We start from the raw sequence: 20039 nt of genomic DNA on the forward strand, positions 1-20039 counted from the left end.
AGAGAGGTTAAAAAATATATTCATTTATATACATTTACTTTCACTGTAATTGCTTTCTTTTGCACCTACTTATTATTTGGCCTTGGTTTGACTTAGGCGGGGTATAATTATATGTGGATTAAGTTGCTTTCATCTTGCATTTTTGTTGTTTTTCATAGCTTGTTTTTTGTCCCTCTATTGTCTCTTCTTTATGCCCTTCCTTCATGAATAGCCAAATTTTCCTGTTTCCTCTTCTTCTCTTTCATTTTGTATTACTTTTAGTTAATTCCTTATTCCTCCTTTTTTTAAAAAAAGGTTTTAGTTGCAGATGGGCACAAGACCATTGCTTTATTTTTAGTTATTTTTATTTGGTGCTGGGGATTGAACCCAGTGCCTTACACATGCCAGGCGAGCGCTCTACCACTGAGCTAACAGACCCAGGCCTATTATTCCCCCTTCTTTACTGCCACCAACCTCCTTTACTGTTACCAATCTCCCAGCTCTCTTCTATTCAATTTTTTAAATATTTCAAACTTTCTCTTGCCATCCACCAGATTTTCTCTCCACTTAAGAAATGATAATCCCACTAATTAATAGAATGACATGGTTTATGTAATTTATCATGATTATTAATATAATGGATGACAGGGTAGACACCTGCTCTTTAATGCCCAATCTAGTTCAATCTTTTTATTATTATTATTGGTACTGAGGTTAAATGCTGACCCAAAATTTCCATATAGGTGGTGACTAGTCTTATACATGTCAAAGTATATATTGAACATTTACCTTAGGACTGTACCTATGTGGCTAATATGCTATTAGCATAGTGCTATTCCAGGCTCCCCTCCCCCATCTTCTGAGATAGGCTGGAAAGTGATTGGGAAACTTAAAGTTCACAGAGTAGAGATCTTACTGCTGGGAAAAAGTCACAACTCAGCCAAGTAACAGCAAATCTCAACTCATGCACAGTCAAGTCCCAACTCAGACACACAATACCTCAGAAAATAGAATTGGGGAGAAAACACACACACACACAAACACACACACACACAGACACACACCATCAACCAGATCACAAAAAGAAACAACCATCCTCACATCCCACCTCTGGAAATCTACTCATACATCAAAAATAGAGAGAAGTCCCAGAACAAAAAATACAACTACACACAAAAGAACATGCATAAAAAAGAGGAATGGGAATCCATCTCAACTGATACACAAGTTCGAGGCCCCTGAAACAATGAGGAAATAGGCAAACCGTTTCCCCACCCCACACCGCCCCTCTACAAAGGATCCCACAGATATGGAGGTGGAAGAAATTTCGAGGAAGATGACAAAAATGATTTTTAAATTTTCAGTGAACTAAAAGAAGATCTATGGAATGAACAAAAACAGGAGATGAAAAACCATTTTAATCAAGAAATAGAGATATTTAAAAGAAACAAATCAGAACTTCTGGAAATGAAAGACCCAATGAATCAAATTAAAAATTTACTTGAGAGGATCACCAACAGATTAGATGGCATAAAACAAAGAATTTCAGGTCTTAAAGACAGAACTTCAGCCCTTGAAGACAAGGTATATGAAATTGAATATTTAATATGGAAAAAACAAAAGACCATGATAAGAATGTATAAGAAGTCTGGGATGGCATGAAGAGAACAAATCTGAGAGCGAATGTGATAGAAAACTACATGGATTTACAGGCAAAATACATTTAGAATATTTTCAAAGACCGTGACAGAAAATCTCCCCATATCAGAAATGAAATAGACATCCAAACACAGGAGACATAGAGGACCCCACATAGACAAGATCAGAACAGAACCTCACCAAGACACGTCAGAATCAAAATTCCTAACATAGAAAATGAGGAAAAATAATAAAAGCTATAAGAGAAAAAGTTCAGGTCATACATAAGGAAAACCAGTAAAGCTCACTTTTGACTTCTCAAATCAGACCCCAAAATTGAGGAAGACCTGGCTTGAGATATTCCAAGCTCTCAAAGAAAACAGTTGCCAGTAAAGACTGCTGGATCTAGCAAGGCTCTCTTTCAAAATTGATGGGAAACTTTTCATGTTAAGGATAAATTAAAGATTTAGGATCATGAGGCCCAGCAACACAAACAATTGAAGATAAACTACACAGAGAGGAACATCAAAACCAACTCCCAAATTCCCAAGTACACAAAGATCACTAGAAGAGTAACCAACTAAAAGAAAGAGAAGACCTAAGTTAACAAAATTAGAGATGAAAAAGGATATATTAACATAGGCACTTCTGAAATCCAGAGGATCATTTGGAATGATTTTGAAAATTTATATTCTGATAAAATGGAAACTCTAGAAGACATTGACAAAGTTCTAGAAACAAATGACCTGCCCATATTGACCCAGGAAGATATAGAAAACCTAAACAGAATACATCAAGTGATGATTGAAACACCAATTAAAAACTTTTCAACAAAGAAAAGCCCAGAACCTGATGAATTCTTAGCTGAATTCTACCACACCTTTAAAGAAGAAATAACATCAGTCTTTCTCAAGTTATTCTATGAAATTGAAAGGGAAGAAACTGTCCCAAATACATTCTAGGAAGCCAGTACAACCCTGATAACAAAACCAGACAAAGACACATAAGGAAAGAAAACTATAGAACAACATCCCTAATAAACATAGATGAAAAAGCCTTAATATTAGCAAACTGCATTCAAAAAGACATTAGGAATATAATACCCCATAATCAAGTGGATTTCATTTGAGGGTTGCAAGGTTGGTTCAATATATGTAAATCAACAAATTTAATTCACAACATAAATAGAAATAATAGCAATAATCATATGATGAGCTAAACAAATTCATTAAACAACTGGTAAAACACATCACACATTCATGTTCAAAAGGCTGGAGAAACTAGGGATAGAGAAACTTACTTCAATATTATGAAAGGCTATAGATAATAAATTCAAAGTCAATATCATACAGAACAGAGACAAACTGAAATCATTTTCTCTAATAATCAGGAACAGGACAAGAATGACCAATCTCATCATTTGTGTTGAATATAGATTTTTTAACTCAAGCCAGAGCATTCAGGCGAGAATAGGAAATTATTGGGATACAAATACCAAATGAAGAAGTCAAACTATCATTCTGAGATGATGATATTCTCTATTTAGAGGACCCAAAAATTCCACCAGAAAACTTCTAGAACTGATAAATGAATTAGAAAAGTAGCAGGACACATGATGAATATTAATAAATCAATATCTTTCCTCTATTGCAACAGTGATTTTGTTGGGAAAGATATCAGAAAAAACACCCTTTCACAATAAACTCAATAAAATAAAACAAAATGGAATAGAATTAATCTAACCAAAGAGGTAAAAGATCTCTCTAATGCATATTATAAAATAGTGAAGGATAAAATTGAAGAAGACATAAGAATATGAAAAGACCTTCCTTATTCTTAGAAAGACAGAACTAATATTGTCAAAATGGCCATTCTACCAAAAGCAATATACAGATTCAATGCAGTCCCCACCAACATACCAATGACACTATCCAAAGAATCAGAAAAAAAGGAACAGTTCTAAAACTCATTTGGAAGAATAAGAGGCCCAGAATAGCCAAAGCACTCTAGAATTAAAAGAGTGATTCTGGAAGCAACACAATTCCTCATCTCAAATTATACTATAGAGCTATAGTAACAAAAAGAGCATGGTGTTGGCATCAAAATAGACGTGAACACCAATGGAAGAGAATAGATGACACAGAGACAAACCCTCATATTTACAGTCATCTGTACTTAATAAAGGTTACAAAAATATATGTTGGACAAATGATAACCTTTTTAACAAACAGTTCTGAGAAAACTAGATACTCATACATAGAAGAAACAAACTAGATCCTATCTCTCACCCTGCACCAAGGTCAAATCAAAACAGATTAAATATTTAGGAATTAGATCAGAAACTCTTCAGCTGCTAGAAGAAAACAGAGTCAACACTCCATCATCTTCAAACACTAATAAAGCTGGAAAAAATAAAAGAAATAAAAGCAAGAATCAGTAAGGGGGATGTCATCAACTTAAAAAACTCCCGTACAGGAAAGGAAATAATGATTAAAAACATGAAGATAGAGACTACAGAATTGGAGAAGATCTTTGCCAGCTGTTCCTCTGACAGTGGATTAATATCCAGAATATTTAAAAAACTCAAAAATCTCAATACAGAAATGGCAATAATAATAATAATGCAATGAACAAATGGGCAAAAGAACTAAACAGACATTTCTCAAAACACGAAAGAAACACAAATGACCAATATGTAGATGAAAAAATGTTCAAAATCTCTATCAGTCAGAGAAATGTAAATCAAAACTACACTGATTTCATAACACTCTATTCACAGTTGCAATGTTCAAGAACACAAATAATAATAAATGTTGGTGAGGATGTTGCGGGAAAGGTACACTCACATATTGTTGGTGGAACTGAAAATTAGTACAACAGATCTTGGAGATTCCTCACAAAACTAGGAATGGAAACACCATATGACCCAGCTATCTCACTTATTGGTATTTATCAAAAAGAAATAAAATCAGCATACAAAAGTGACATGGCCCATTTATTGATTGAGTTGTTTGCATTTTTGGTGTAAAGTTTTGTACGTTCTTTATAAAGTTTGGAGATAAGTGCCCTATCTGAAGTGTGTGTGGAAAAGATTTTCTCCCACTCTGTAGTCTCTCTCTTCATGTCCTTGATTGTATCCTTTGCTGAGAAAAAAAAAAAAAAACTTTTTTAGTTTGAGTCCATCCCATTTATTGATTCTTGCTTTGATTTCTTATACTTTGGGAGTCTTGTTGAAGAAGTCTGATCCTAATTCAACATGATGAAGATTTGGGTCTACTTTGTCTTCTATTAGGTGCAGGGTCTCTGATCTAATTCCTAAGTCCTTGATTCATTTTGAGTTGAGTTTTGTGCAGGATGAGAGACAGAGGTTTAATTTCATTTTACTGCATATGAATTTCCAATTGAAAAATATCATGCTAAGTGAAATAAGCCAATCCCCCCAAAAAAACAAAGGCCGAATGTTTTCCCTGAGAAGTGGAGAATAATATATAATGGGAGCGGGGCATGTGGGGAGTGAGAGAAGAATGGAGGAACTTTGGATGATGTAAAAGGAAATGAGAGGGAGTTGGGGTATGAATAATGGTGGAATGAGACAGACATCATTACCCTATGTACATGAATGATTACACAAACAGTATGAATCTACATTGTGTACAACCATAGAAACGAAATGATGTACCCCATTTGGGTACAATGAATCAAAATGCAGTCTATAAAGAATTAAAAAATAAATAAATAATTTTAAAAAACGTGACACGGGCACTTCAATGTCTATAGCAGCACAGTTCACAATAGCCAAAGTAAATTGATGGAATCAGTCCAGATGCCTGCCAAGAAATGAATGGAACAAGAGAATGTGGTACATATACATACATAATAGAGGTTTACTCAACCATAAAGAATGAAATTATGTCATTTGCTGGTAAATGAATGGAAATGGATAAATTCATGCTGAGTGAAATAAGCCCAACTCAGAAAATCATGGGTCGAAGGTTTTCTCTCAAATGCAGAAGCTAGAGAGAAATAAGGGTACAAAGGGTTGGGGGATTGGATATCATAAAGATATAGGGAAAATCAGTGGAGTAGAAGGAGTTGGAGAGGGAGGTAGAAGGGATGGGAAGGGGAGAAAATGTGGAATGAATTTAACAAAATCCCTTATGTGCATATGTAAATATACCACAAGGAAATCCACCTTTTGTATATGTAGAAAGCAACATCGAAAATAAATAAACAAATGAGCAAAAGAATATCAGTAGAGGAATGAGAATGGGGAGAGGAGAAAAGGGAAAAGGGCAGGAGGAATGGGGATGAAATGGAATCGGAGTCCTTGCATGAGTTATTTTCCCAAAATGAAGTCATCTCCCAACTTCTATGAATAGCTCCAATGCTCTAGTTTATAAAAATGAAAAATAAGGAAAGACTAGATATGCATATAAGATATCTGTCTCAAGATAATATATGTTACAGGTAATATATTAAAAACAAAATTGTAAGAAAATTGCATATTGAAACTTTTATATTTAAAAGAAAAGGAGGTTTTGAGACAATGATTTACAACATGGTGAAGCCTCCCTAAAAAGAATATTTGAAGCTCCATATTTTTTGGACTATTGAATTATTTTCCTCATGGATACTATAAATATAAATTTATCTTAATAAACATTTATGCAGTTATAAATATATATGTAATGAGAAATGCAGAAATAAACAAATACATGAAAATATTATCAATATAGGTCTTTAATTTTAAAACTATATCCATTTTTATGATATGTTAAATAAAACCATGTGTATGTTATTTTGACTTGATAATCCTAATGAATTGCAATGATTTTCATATATTTTCATATAGTATGAAAATATAATATACTTTCTACAAATAATAAATTCTGAATCAGAACCATACACATAAATATGAATGTTTCTCAGAAATTTAATATTGAAGAAAACTCAAGATGCATGCAAATGACATGATATAACATCATTTTTATAAATCTTAAAACTATAACTTAAAATGTCATGTATTGTTTTAAAATTCATAAATACAGCAAAATGTTAAAAACTGTGAAATATTATAGGGATAATTATTAAACTGATTTTTAGTGAAAAACATAAGCAAATATCCTGTGTGTGAGCTCTACAGACTGCTCTTAAGTTTCTGTTAACATTTTATTTCTTAATCTAAATTCTGTATCCTAAATTATGCTCTATTTTTTAAAAATTCATTTTTCATAAGTTTTGTATGACTAAAATAGATTAAAATATGAAAGTAAATGAGATTTAGTATTAGTAGTTCTGAAAATATAACAAATGGGATAAATATAGTTTATTTAATTGAACTATTGTCTATAATCTTTCACCATTATTCTGTGATGTTATCTCCATTTTATAACATACTGTATTTATTCTTGGGTATTTTTTATTAATATCATTCTGTTCAAAAAATCTGTTTACTCCTATACCATAGTTTCATTGTTTCAACAATTGTTTTATAATAGATTTATTTGCATCCTTTTGATTTTTGGGGTTTTGTTGTTTCTTATTTTTTTGATATTGGGGATTGAACCCAGGGGTGTTTGAACACTGGGCTTAACCACCACAGTCCTTTTTAAATCTATCTATCTATATTTTGAGACTGAGTCTCAGTAAGCGACTTAGGGCCTAGCTAAATTTCTGAAGCTGGCTTCAAATTTGCAATCCTCCTACCTCACCTCCTGAGTTACTAGGATTACAGGTGTGTACCACAGTGCCTGGTCTTTGTGATATCACTATCTTCAGTTGTTTGTTTTTCCACTCAATTTTAATTATTATTTGGTTAATATTCTAATCAAAGTGAATCAATGACATTTGTTATATTTTGCCTGAATATATGATTTTACTTAAGGCAAAGGAGTAGACTTTACACATAGGAGTGTATTGAGTTGCATACACAAGAAAACAAAAATGAGTAAGAGATATGAATTAGAATACATTTTTAGTTTATTTTAAATGAATTCATTTGCTTATTCATGCATTTGCCCACTTAACAATAGTATTCATTTGCCTGCTATGCACCACACATGACACTAGTGATAAGAATGCAGAACTTGAAGAAAAATCACACCCAGCCATTTTCCCAGCTTGGTTCATTATCGAAAGGGCAAAGTTAAATTTCTTGATTGGGCCTATGATGAATGTTGGGAGGATATCCTGCAAGAAGCACTTCTTTAAGAAACTGTATTCAGGAATTTCATAGGAATATGGATATAAAAATGAGAGACAGGAGTGGGAGGAAAGGATTCTTTTTGGTCACTACCTGTCATTATCACCCATCAAGACCTTCCTGAGTCAGAGAGGCCAGGGTCTCTGCATGTCATTCAAGCCCTGCTTTCTGCAGAGAAAAGATGTAGGTCGTGGCTAATTTGCCATGACCAAGTGCACCTGGCCTGTCTATTTATCATTTGCCGTTTATTTCTTTTCCTTCTTGCTGAAACCCAACTCTCACCAAAGCCATCTATAGGACCTATTTGCAGGCAGAACTTAGGCTATATCAGGATTTAGAAGCTGGTTCTGTAAGTCCTACTTCTCTTGAACTTTTCACAATTTTTGTATTGTTTTGTTTTGTCTTGAGTGTTTTCCAGTGATCTTGGAAAAGTACGTTTTAAACAAAATTTAATAACTTCCTTCCTCTCAACTAAAGAAAAAATAAACATACCTGGCCACATGGGGACACAGAAGATGGTTGAATGCTGGAGCCAAAGAAGACATAAGGATGAGTGGGCAGTAATGCCCTGCAGAAGACGTCATGGAGAATGTCTAGGACAAAGACACTGGCCCAGGACAAAGGATAGAGAGGGAAAATCAGGAAGAGACTAGGGACAAAAAAATCGGAGTTTTCTATGGTGTTTTGCTAAGATATTCCTCAACAAGGATTGAATCCCTGATGCATTCCTGGCATGATTCCACCAGCCAGGGATTATTTGGCTCCCTGACTCCCACACTTAAACATATGGGAATAAAAGCCTTTGGAAAGTTCAATGTGCTAGTCCTCAATCTAGTTCCAGATTTAGCTTTTCATTTTTTCAATAAATTTTGATGTGTATATCTAAATGATTATTATAGTGAAATAGAGCTACCCATCATTTTCCCTGTTACAAGAGAAGCTATAATTGACACATTTAAAAAATCTTGCATACAGCACAGTGCTATTCATTGCAGTCCTCGGTGTTCACATTAGAGCTTTCCCACTTGTACATCCCTATTTGCTACTACTTTGTAGTTTTTGACTTCTGCCCGCTCCTTTCCTCTCCCAAGCCTGACTCTATCAATCATTATTTTATTTTCTATATTTGTATTTTGACTATTTTTTTACTTTTTGTGTTGCTGGGGATTGAACCCAGGACCTTCTGCATGCGAGACAAGCCCTCTACCAACTGTTATTTTGACTTTTTATAAAGAATTCTATATATAAGTGAGATCATGCAGTCTTTTTTTTCTATTTCTGGATTATTTCACTTAAAATAATGTTCTCAAATTCCACTAATGTTTTAGCAAATGGCAGAATCTCTATTTTTGAGTTTGAAAATATTCATATATGAATACACACAAACACACACACACACACACACACACACACACACACACACCACTTTCTTCTTCAGCTTTAACTTTACTTACTCTCTCCTTAAGCTCCTCCAGACCAGGCAAAGACTCATATTCCCAGAATCCCTAAAATCAATCAGTCTCATCTCCTGGGAGCTCAGGGCAACCTCTAAGGTCAATTTCACACATAATAGTAATGAGGACTTTATGCATGAGGGGGGAACCAATTCTGGGCTCCCTGGGGGCCTTCGCTTAGGTGATATAATGGGCCACACCTTGGATCCTGGGGGCAGGAAAGTAAGGAGTGGAGAGATGCAGGGTCATGACTGTGCTCTCCAAAAACCGTGTGGATGTTTGCTAAAGCACACAAGCACACGTATGTGCATGAGCCCCCAAGCACACTTGCAGCAGGTGTCTTGGGCCAGCTGCCCACTGTCTCACGGCCTCACAGGTAAGTAGTTCCAGGTTTGGGTGGAGTTCAAGTTCATATTCTAGTCGCTGCTCCCTGAGCTCAACTGTTGAGACCTCATTCTTCATCACCACTGCCAGGTCTTCATCAGAAAGATCACCACCACCACTGTTCTCTTATCTGCGAAAAATGTATATTCCTAAATTTTTGAGTGTGGGATTCTATTATAAACTTTGGAGTTATGTTAATTACAAATTTTCTCACTAGATTCATTTTTGCTTTCTGAGAGGGGAGATTTGATGGATTTAGTTTTGCGTTTATGTCCATTTTTGTTTTGTATATTTTAAGGTCTCTTTATAATTGAAATAGATTCAGTTGTTATTATACTCACATACATTTACTAACAAATCTTATTAAGGAATAATTAATCAGTCGATCCTTAATAAAACATTTATCGAAAAGCATTCTCTTGGATACTGATGCTGTTATACCACATTATTACTGCTGTAATATTATGGCATAGTCCTATGCCACACGATATATGCTGCCAACATTTCAGAATCATTGGTGTGTATCTCAGCATTCTAGTCTTTGTTTTCCACTTGGAAGCTCTTGATTTTGTGCTATTGAAGCTCAGGTAGGGTCTTCCTTGCTCCCCTCAGGTACTTCAGCAGGGTGCCACCATGACTACTTGCAATGTCACCGGCCACCCATCTTTCTTCATTCTCCAAGGCATTTCTGGGATGGAAGACAAACACAAATGGATGTCTATCCCCTTCTCCTCTATGTACTTCATCACGGTGCTGGGGAACTGCACCATCCTCTTCACCATTTCCACAGAGCGCTCCCTGCATAAGCCCATGTTCTTGCTCCTATGCCTCTTGGCCCTCACAGACCTGGGCATGTCTACAACCACCATTCCAAAGGTGCTGTGCATCTTCTGGTTTGGCCAGAGTGAGATCAGCTATGAAGGCTGCCTGGTCCAACTGTTCTTCATCCACTCCATCTCTGTCATGCAGTCGGCCGTCCTGATGACCATGGCTCTTGACCGCTATGTGGCCATCTGCAAGCCCCTGCACTATGCCACCATCCTTTCCAATAGTCGCATTGGGGTCATTGGCCTAGTGAGTTTGGTGAGAGCCGTCCTCTTCATTCTCCCCATGCCCATCCTCCTCCAGCATCTGCCCTTCCATGCCAACCGTGTCATCCCTACCACCTACTGTGAGCACATGGCTGTGGTCAAGATGGTGTGTGTGGACACCACAGTCAACCGGATGTATGGTCTGGTGGTGGCCCTGCTGGTTGTTGGGATGGACATCTCTGCAATCGCCTCGTCTTACGTGCTGATCCTCCGGGCTGTACTGCGCCTCTCTTCTAAGGAAGCCCACCACAAAGCAGTCAACACCTGCACCACCCATATCTGTGTCATGCTTATCTCTTACACCCCTTCCCTCTTCTCTTTTCTTACTCACCGCTTTGGCACAGGCATCCCACCCCATGTCCACACCATTCTTGGAAACCTCTACTTCCTTGTACCTCCAATGCTCAATCCTATTATTTATGCAGTGAAAACCAAGGAGTTTCGGGAAAAAGTAACCAAATACAGTTGCTGGAGGAAGGAGCCTATGGCCACTGCTCACAGGCAGAAGCTTGTTTGATAATCCAGCAGTCAGCCATGGGTACAAGGAACAAATGTGAAATGAATGCAGTTTAGAGGGGAATTGACTAGTGATAGAAAGATGTCATGCCATTAGATGAGCTGACGGGATGTTTATCCTTGGACAGAGAAGCTAAGAGGCAAGAGATTTTCTTGGTCTCAGTAACTCCAAAAGTAGACATTTAAGCCCTGTGAAATAAAGTAATGACATTTGTTCTCCGCACCTGACAATGTTGTGCAATTATAGTCGATGATGTATGTAAAAAACATGTCGAACAACAACATGGGAAGCACATGTAAGATGTAGTGTAATGTTTCCATATGGAGAGAACATAAGGGCAAACAACCACTTGCCCATCACTGATGAATAGTATTTTCTTTGTGAAGGTGAGGCCAAGGTGCATGTAGACATGGGGTGAGTATTAGTATTTGTGAATCAAGGGGAGGGTGGGAAGTGGAGGTTTGTCTGAAGGGAGTGAGAAGGGACAGGGAAAATTCAAAATTGAATTTCAAGTTGGTATTTTATTGCCCCTACTGTGGAAGCCTTACATCTGGGCAGCTGGACTTGCCACTTCCCTGTAGACCTAGGGAATGTATACAGGAAACACAGTGTCCAAATTCCAGAGGAACTTCAGTGGAAAATGAATACATAAAAAGTTTCTAGAATGAAAAGGCTAACATTCTTCTTAACTAAATCCATAGTTGTAAAAACCCCTACAGTCAATTCCTCTGCTAGTCTCTACTGATTGCAGCATCTGAGAAGACTCTTCTGTGAAGAGACAACCCTGAGAACGTTCTGTTAAGGGTTACAATCTTTTAACTATAAATTGGAAATTATTATGACATGTTATTTAAGAATTGTGTAATTTACAACCAATGTGACTGAGCACAGACCTAAGACTTCTTTTGAGATCAATAAATGGTTCACCCTTTGACCCCACTCCACAGTTTTTTAAAAAAATTACCAACTTTTAGTATCAAAATATCTATCTTTATTAAGAAAAATGAGTTTCTACAACTATATCTAATTCAGGTAGTTTTAGACTAAATATATTCTTATAAAATACATTTAAAAGACTCCTAGAAAGTGAAGAGTTTCTATAAGTTAGCATTGTTCCAAATTGTTACTTTTCATGAGTCTTTCTTTACACACAAAACTAAATAAGAACATTACTACTATCATTATTCTTCTTCTTATTGTTGTTGCTCTTATTTTGATCTCTATTTCCTTACACTGTTGCTAAAGACAAATATGTATGTGGCAAAGCAGTTAAGTATGGTAGGTTAGACAGTAGAATGAAAAAACCTTTTCATCCTTGTCCACATTGCTATATCTTACAGTTCTGCAGGAAAACTACAAATTTGATTCTTTTAAAAATGTGAGTAGGACAGAGAATAGAAATTGAATATGTTGAGATTAATTCAATTTGTTAATAGCAGAAGAGCAGGGAGAGTAGTCAAGTCTCTGACTGCAATGCAAGAAAACCTCATCAGGAGCAACCAAGTCCTCATCAGAGGTTAGAGGAGTTTCACAGGAACAGTGGTCTGTTTATATCAGTTACAATGTAGCAGAGCTATCTCAAAGATAGTGTGATTTCAAGGAAATTCCCACTTTGGATTGCTGAAATATACCTAGAATTTAATTAGAGAATGTTTAAGCAATGGTTTACAAAAGAAAAATGAAAAAGATTTCAAATTTACCAGGTCTCTTTCCATGCCATTCCATTTAATTGTCTGCCACTTGCTTAACTATAGTATTAATGGAAATTAATATTATTTCTATAAATTTTTAAAAGGCTTATTTATTTTTAATACAAATTTATTTTTAATAAATTCTTTAATATTTTTAATATTTTGGGGTTATATAAACAACGTCTGTCACCACTAAGGTAATTAGACCTTATTGTTCATATAAACCTGAAATCCTAAAAACTCAAACTGGGGCATTCACATGTGGATAGATGACAAAGATTGTGTCAATATAAATTTGGTGTTTGAATATTTTAACTCTTAGCAACTTACTAAGTGTAAACATAAGAAAAAATGCATTCTTTACAAAGGATAAAATTCATCTTTACATGTATTCTGTGTAACAAAATATATTATTTGTAGCTTTTTTTTTGTAGCTTTTGTTTGTTTATTTAATGCGCTTAGTGATTATTTCATACCAATAGGCCTATTTAATCACTTTTCCAAGCATGATAGTCTTCCTTTATATATTTGTCAGCATTAATTGAAAAAGTTACTTACTGAGAGATAGATGTTTGTTTGCAGGCTTTTCTTTTTTTAAAGTAGTTGAGCACCTTACTATGTTGACTGTTTATTCGTTTTTTGTACAAAATAAGTGTTCCTAAAAATAAATACATAAAAATAGCTGTCACAGAAAAGATATGTGCACTTTTAGTTTTCTCTAGCAGTTTTGGTCTGATCATCAAATTTACAACATTAAATGTACTACACAAATTTACAACTCTAAACATTCAAATATACTGTGTAGAATGTCAGCATGCCTCCAGATAGTGAGTGGTAATATTTTATCATGTGCATTCCTTTCTCAGAGCTGGTAACAAATTGCCACAAACTGGGTACATTTTTCTTTCTCTTACAGTTGGAGGTACAAGTCCAAAGTAGATTTGTCAGCAGGGACACTGTCTCTCAAGGCTCTCAGGAGGATCTTTCTCTGCCTCTCTTCTGCTTCTGATGGTTGCTGTCAATCCTTAGCATTCCTTGCCTTGAAAACACATCATTCTATCATCTGCCTGTCATCTCATGCATCTTACCCATGTGCTTCTTCATAGCATCCTCTTCTTGCTGTGTTCATAAATCCCTCTACTCCTAGGACACCAGTCATTAAATTATGACCCACCCTAACCCAGTATAATTTCAACTTTATTACACCTGCAAAAACTTTATTTCCAAACAAGGTCACATTCTATTTAGATGTGACATTTGAAGGGTACATTATTCAAACCAGTAAAACACATGTCCATTCAGGCATATTTATTATGTAAAGAAATTCTCTATTATTATTACAAAAGGGAAATATATAATTCACTATTTACTCTAATATTATTTGACATCAACCCATGATAATATATGTAGATTCACTTTTCAAAAACCATTGCATAAATTTCTTTGATGCTATATTATAGAGATTATTGTTAATCACAAATATTTGTTTTTGTAAACAATGACTTGGCTATAGAGCAGAACTTGAAAAATTATTGGCTGTTGGCTAAGTTCAACCTGTCACCTATATTGGTAAAAGGTCCAACCTATTTGTTTATATATCATATATGGCTGCTTTTCCACTATAGTGATAGTGTGAGTTGGTTGTAAGTTAGATACCGTTACCTGAAAATTCAAAAATATTAAATATGTACACAGGGAAACTACACAGGGAAAATTTACTGATCATTGCCGTAAAGGAATATAGGAGTCAGAGAAAGTGAGAGAGAGAGAGAGAGAAATGTACTCATAATTTTCTTTTATCTGGCTTTTAAATAAAATTCACAGTCAATTTAAAATAAGGAGAACATATATTTTTAAAATGTGTGCATTTCACTAGGTCCTGTGAAGAGGGAAAGTGCAACATATATTAAATTAGCACTTTTGTCTTGTGATGTGAATCCATACAGCATGCAGGTTTCCTTGACCATTTTGTAAAGTCCTATATTCTGATAAGCACCCCAATTGCCATGAAAAGTAGCTACTGCAGCAAAAACTAGAAGTCATGCCTCTAATTTTCACATTTGGGCTTGAACTTAACAATTATGAAGTTCATCCTCAAAAAGAACTTTATCAAAAAACTATCTGGTTTGCAGTTTCTCTGACTCTAAATTCTTAAATAGGTACCACCTTTAATTCAAGGATTCTTCAAGTACTGTTCCATTACCATTTGTCACGTAGGTCCAATCGTATGGCTTACCAACCTCTGTGGAGTCTTCACCCTCAGTCCTGCTCTCCAACTAGTCCTCAGTTTGCAAATATCCTCCTACTTGTTTACCTATCTTAACCATCTGTAGCTTTGAACAACCCCAAAGACAGAGTCATGCTGCCTCTTAAAACACTGTCTCCAAATATCACCTCAGGGGAAGAAGCATATGCATTTCATCAGCTAACTTCACTTTCATTTTATGACCTGGGTCTTGACGAATGTCAGCTTCCAGCACCCAAAACGTGATGACTCTGGAAGCCCCAGATCATCAGAACTGAGGCAAAGCTGACGGGGGCCACCCAGAACAGATGGAACAGCACGGGGCAAAGAACATCAGTAGTCTGCCTCCCTCCTCCCAGGTCCCTTGGCTTTGAACAGTTACTACACCCAGTGCCACCTTGCCCAATTGGGACCATTTGTTTGGCAGCAACAGATAAGGTATGACCATCTGTCCATTAGCTTTCTATAATGATCTGGGTTCTGCCAGACCTGCTACATTAAGAAGTCAGAATGATGGATTTAAAAATCAGCAGCCCATCATGGTAGATGGGACTTGTGCCTGAGCAAGACCAGAGAGTATAAGCAAACTTCAGGAGCCAGAAGTCCAGGCTCCCGTGTTAGTCACCAGAGTTGCACCAGTGCTGTTTCAGGATATGCACATATGCATGAGTTGGGCGACCTGTCATGACTGACTAAGGAGGGAGAAATGTCTAGTACAGCTTATAGACTGGCCATCTTGATCAGTGGGTGCAAGGAGAAAGTGGATGGAGGCTGCATTGCAGCCACATTCGGGCACAGTCCTAAGAGACACAGGAAAGAATAATGTTTCAGATGAGAAGAATGTGAGCAGTGCAACAGCATCTACTTTCAAAGAAGGGAGAAGTGACCTGCGGTGTGTTATAGATGCTGGGGGTAATGGCTAGCTGTCAAGTTGGGTAAATATTAGTGGCAAGGAGATCTAGGTTAAAGGCACATGGGTTGGCAACTGAGTATAGACACAAAATTTGCTGACTTTATATCACATAATAATTACTGCCGAAATACCAAAATACATCCAAATCCAAAGATGCACTGACAAAATGGCTTAGTCAGTTTATGTTAGCCAGTCTTCATTATCAGCCACTGTAGAACTGGTGCAAATTGTAAATAGTGTCAAACAAAAAAAGTGCATCTGGATCTAACTACATGGATTCCCACTAAATACCCAATGGCAGAGACCAATAATGATTTCCCAGTGTGGATTTTCCAGTGTATGCTGCCCCCCCCCTCTCTCTCTCTCTCTCTTTCTCTCTCTCTCTCTCTCTCCTTCTCTTCTTACCTCCCTCCATCACATATACATATAGTATATTTACTTTTATTTAGTCTTATCTCCTTGGAGGTACCAGACTAACATAGCTCTCCTTGGGAAGCTTAATCAGAAGCCAGCTGACAGTGCAGAAGGGGTGATGAGTTCCATCAAAGCCAACTTGTAGGAATACAACATATATCTCAGAAAGGTGGGGATTCGGTGGAGGTGGGGCAGCACATTAATGAGTAAAGGAAGATGTTTTCAATTCTCTAGACAGTTTGTCACTGTTTACACTCTAACAAAAGTAGGTCTTCAATTAATTTTTGATGTTGGATAGGAGGTACTCCCAGAATAGTTGCCACATTTTTATGATTGGAGTCACTCCTACAAGGTGTTTCACTTAGTACCGCTCTGTGACCTTCCCGGTTATCATCAACCAGGCAACATGGACATAGAAAAGTGGGAGGAAGATATGATGAGCTAGATCAGGATTTGAATCAGGCATATCTACTCACTGCGAGTGTGACTAAGGGAAGGGCACATAAAGAAACCACACCTTCATAATTTAACATCCAATACAGATTATTACACAAGTTGAATTATAGTTGAAATGATTCAATAAACTACTGTATATAAAAACTCCTAGCAGAATTAGCAGAGCTGTCTAAACAGATGACAATTCTGATGAAAATAATAGAATATGAGGCGTATAAAGTAGGTCCCTTCCATTCACTTATGTTCTAGGAAATTAATACTCCAACCTTAGCTGTTGTTCTGAACTTTTCTTAGGATTTCCTATTACCCAGTATTTCTGCTCATCCAAAGTTTTAACACTACAATTCTCCATCAATAAGATCACACTTGAAGACAGCAAACTCTCTAGTAACTTATTCCCTCAGGCTCTCTATGAAGGCTGCCATGCTGATCATGATGGTGGCCAAATGTCAGCATCAGGCATAAATCCCCTCTCCATCCTCTCAGCACCAACAGGTGAAAAAGGCCTGAGGAAGCCACCATAGATTCATGATCTGACGCTGTCACTTTTCTCACTATGTCAAGTTTTCCTAATAAATTCTTCATAAAAACAACGTAATAGTTAAGAGTGACCTGGGACACTTTGTTACTAAAGAATGAACAGAAAAACAGACTTGGGTGGATGTTTTTTCTCCTCTTTTAGCAATTTGTAGGAAGGATCTTTTAATTATTATTCTGTTTGTAGGCATCTTCTCACTCTAAAGATGAGCAGACCAGGTGAAATCCAAGGGCAAGGACTATCCAATACAGAAGGTCTTTTTTGTTCATGATTATTAGAGATAGTCTCATAATTTATACTTTGTTCAGTTCACTGAAGTAAAGAGTGAGTTAGGACTCATCAGGAGCCATATCCTCCATATCATTGTCCTTTTAACAATTTTGAGCACAATAACAGATTTGGAGGGAGTTTAGTTACGTAGCATCTTTTTTCATAATTTTAAATTCAATAATTACATTTGACTTTAACATGTTAAACCTGTGATGATAATTTTCTCAATATTTCTTATGCTTTGTATTTTCCTTTTGTTTAACTCTTTTAGAAAGGGATCATTTCTATTTACCTACTCAATTTTGCATATGCTTTTTTACATTGTGCAATTGATCTGTTGATAACTATATATTCAAATAATTAAATAGAATTTCACTCATTACAATGATTTAAAACATGTCAACAATTAATGGACAAGTAAAAGAAAATCTAATAGAGTAGAGAAAGAGGGAGTGGAGAAGAGAAGGAGGACAGAAGGGGAAAAGAGGAGAGAAGAGTGGGGATCATGAACCAAAATCAAATTCCATGCATGTATTTGTCAGTATGAATTCCAAACTACTATGTATAACCATGAAGTTATAATAATAATAATAATAATAATAATAATAACATGTCAATTAAGCATTCTTCATCACAACAATACAAGTTGATTTTTTATGCATGATTCACATCACTCTGGATCGCTTCAAGTAAAGGTATATCATTTCACATACAGGTGGCTTCCTTCTCACATATTCTTTTAAATATGTAGTTCCAATCACAGAAGTCTCTTCAATTAGGCATCTGGATACATGTTTTTCTTGCAATAAAATCTTTTGTAATCTATATATCAACACTAGGGAAAGAAAGAAGGGAGGGATGGAGGAAAGAAGGAAGACCTCCATGGTCTGTTCTCCCCACTCATTTGGAGATACAACTGGGTCTTAGATGGTTGGGCAAAAGTAATGTTAATTGTCCTCTTTGTTCATTTACTAGCAGGTTTGATTTTTTCTGGGACCCGCATCCTACTCAGATTCTCTGCACAGGTATTTGGTTGCCTTAACCTTCATCCTGTATTTCCCTCATCTTTATCTCATAGATGATGGGGTTGAGCACTGAGGGTAGAAGAAGGTAGAGATTGGCAAGGAGAATATGGGCGTGAGGTGGGATATTGTGACCAAAGCGGTGGGTGATAGAAGAAAAGAGTGCAGGCACATAAGTGACAGGGATGACAAAGAGGTGGGCTGAGCAGGTGTTGAGGGCTTTGAAGGTGGCATCTCGAGAGCTGAGGCGAACCACAGCCTATAGGATCAGGGAATAAGAGAAGCCAATAAGCAGCAGATCAAGTCCAACCATGAGCAAGATCACAAAGAGTCCATAAATTCGATTGGGTCTGGTGTGGTTACAGGCCATTTTCACCACAGCCATGTGGTCACAATATGTGTGAGGAATAACTTTGTGGCAGAAAGTTAACCTTTGAAGTAGAAGAGGCATGGGCAGGATGAGAATCACACCCTTGGCTACAGCCAGCAGTCCTAGGCGTCCAACTAGGGAATGGCTCAGAATTGTGTTGTAGCATAAAGGTTCGCACACAACCACAAAGCGGTCAAAAGCCATTGCAACAAGTAGGGTTGATCGAACCACTGATGCTCCATGGATGAAGAACATCTGGGTGAAACAGGCACTGGAAGCTATGTCTCCATCATTGAACCAGAGGAGGCACAGGAGCTTGGGCATCAGAGCTAGAGTAGATATGAGGTCAGTTACCATTAGCAGGGCCAGGAACAGGTACATTGGTGTGTGAAGTGTGGGCTCTGTCACCACCAGGAAGAGGACAGCACTGTTGCCATTGAGGATAGCCAAAAACATGGCAGAGAAAGGAGGAGATAGCCACAAGTGCTGTGACTCTAAGCCAGGTATGCCCATCAGACTGAAGGTCACGAAGCTGGAATGGTTGAAGTGTAGCATGGTAGAAACTTGTGGGTGTTCGTTTAGAAAAGCTTTAGACACCTGCCAATGAGATATGGGTGGTGGGCTGTTTTTACTTGTTTGGATTTTAATGACTTGCTGAGTTGGGGACCAGGGAAAGATGGTAGGAATTCTTAAGTCACAATGTGGCTTCAGTTCTATTTCTCAGTTCTGTTTCTCAGCCACTGGGCCTATTTCACAGCTCCTGCTTCTATTTCTCAGTACATTTAGTGTCCAACAGTGAATTCTTTATGGAGATCTGGCTTCTTTTCCACATTAGACATGATTCTCACCCCTCCC

At 36.8% G+C, this 20039-nt stretch overlaps 1 protein-coding gene and 1 pseudogene across 2 annotated transcripts; one reads left to right on the forward strand and one right to left on the reverse strand.

The window, feature by feature from the left end:
* Positions 1 to 10247: 10247 nt before the first annotated feature.
* Positions 10248 to 11265, forward strand: LOC306640548 (olfactory receptor 52P1-like; the record flags this gene model as incomplete). Its single annotated transcript, XM_079104838.1, has 1 exon — positions 10248 to 11265. The coding sequence occupies exon 1, from the start codon at positions 10291 to 10293 to the stop codon at positions 11263 to 11265; it is 975 nt and encodes a 324-aa protein (XP_078960964.1). The 5' UTR covers positions 10248 to 10290.
* Positions 11266 to 18830: 7565 nt separating this feature from the next.
* LOC306638542 (olfactory receptor 52P1-like) lies at positions 18831 to 19739 on the reverse strand (annotated as a pseudogene). Its single transcript has one exon. The product of its transcript is annotated as an olfactory receptor 52P1-like (transcript).
* Between the last annotated feature and the right edge of the window lie 300 nt (positions 19740 to 20039).

The sequence above is a fragment of the Sciurus vulgaris genome (assembly GCF_902686455.1).
Source record: "Sciurus vulgaris genome assembly, chromosome: 11".
Taxonomy (NCBI): Eukaryota; Metazoa; Chordata; class Mammalia; order Rodentia; family Sciuridae; genus Sciurus; species Sciurus vulgaris.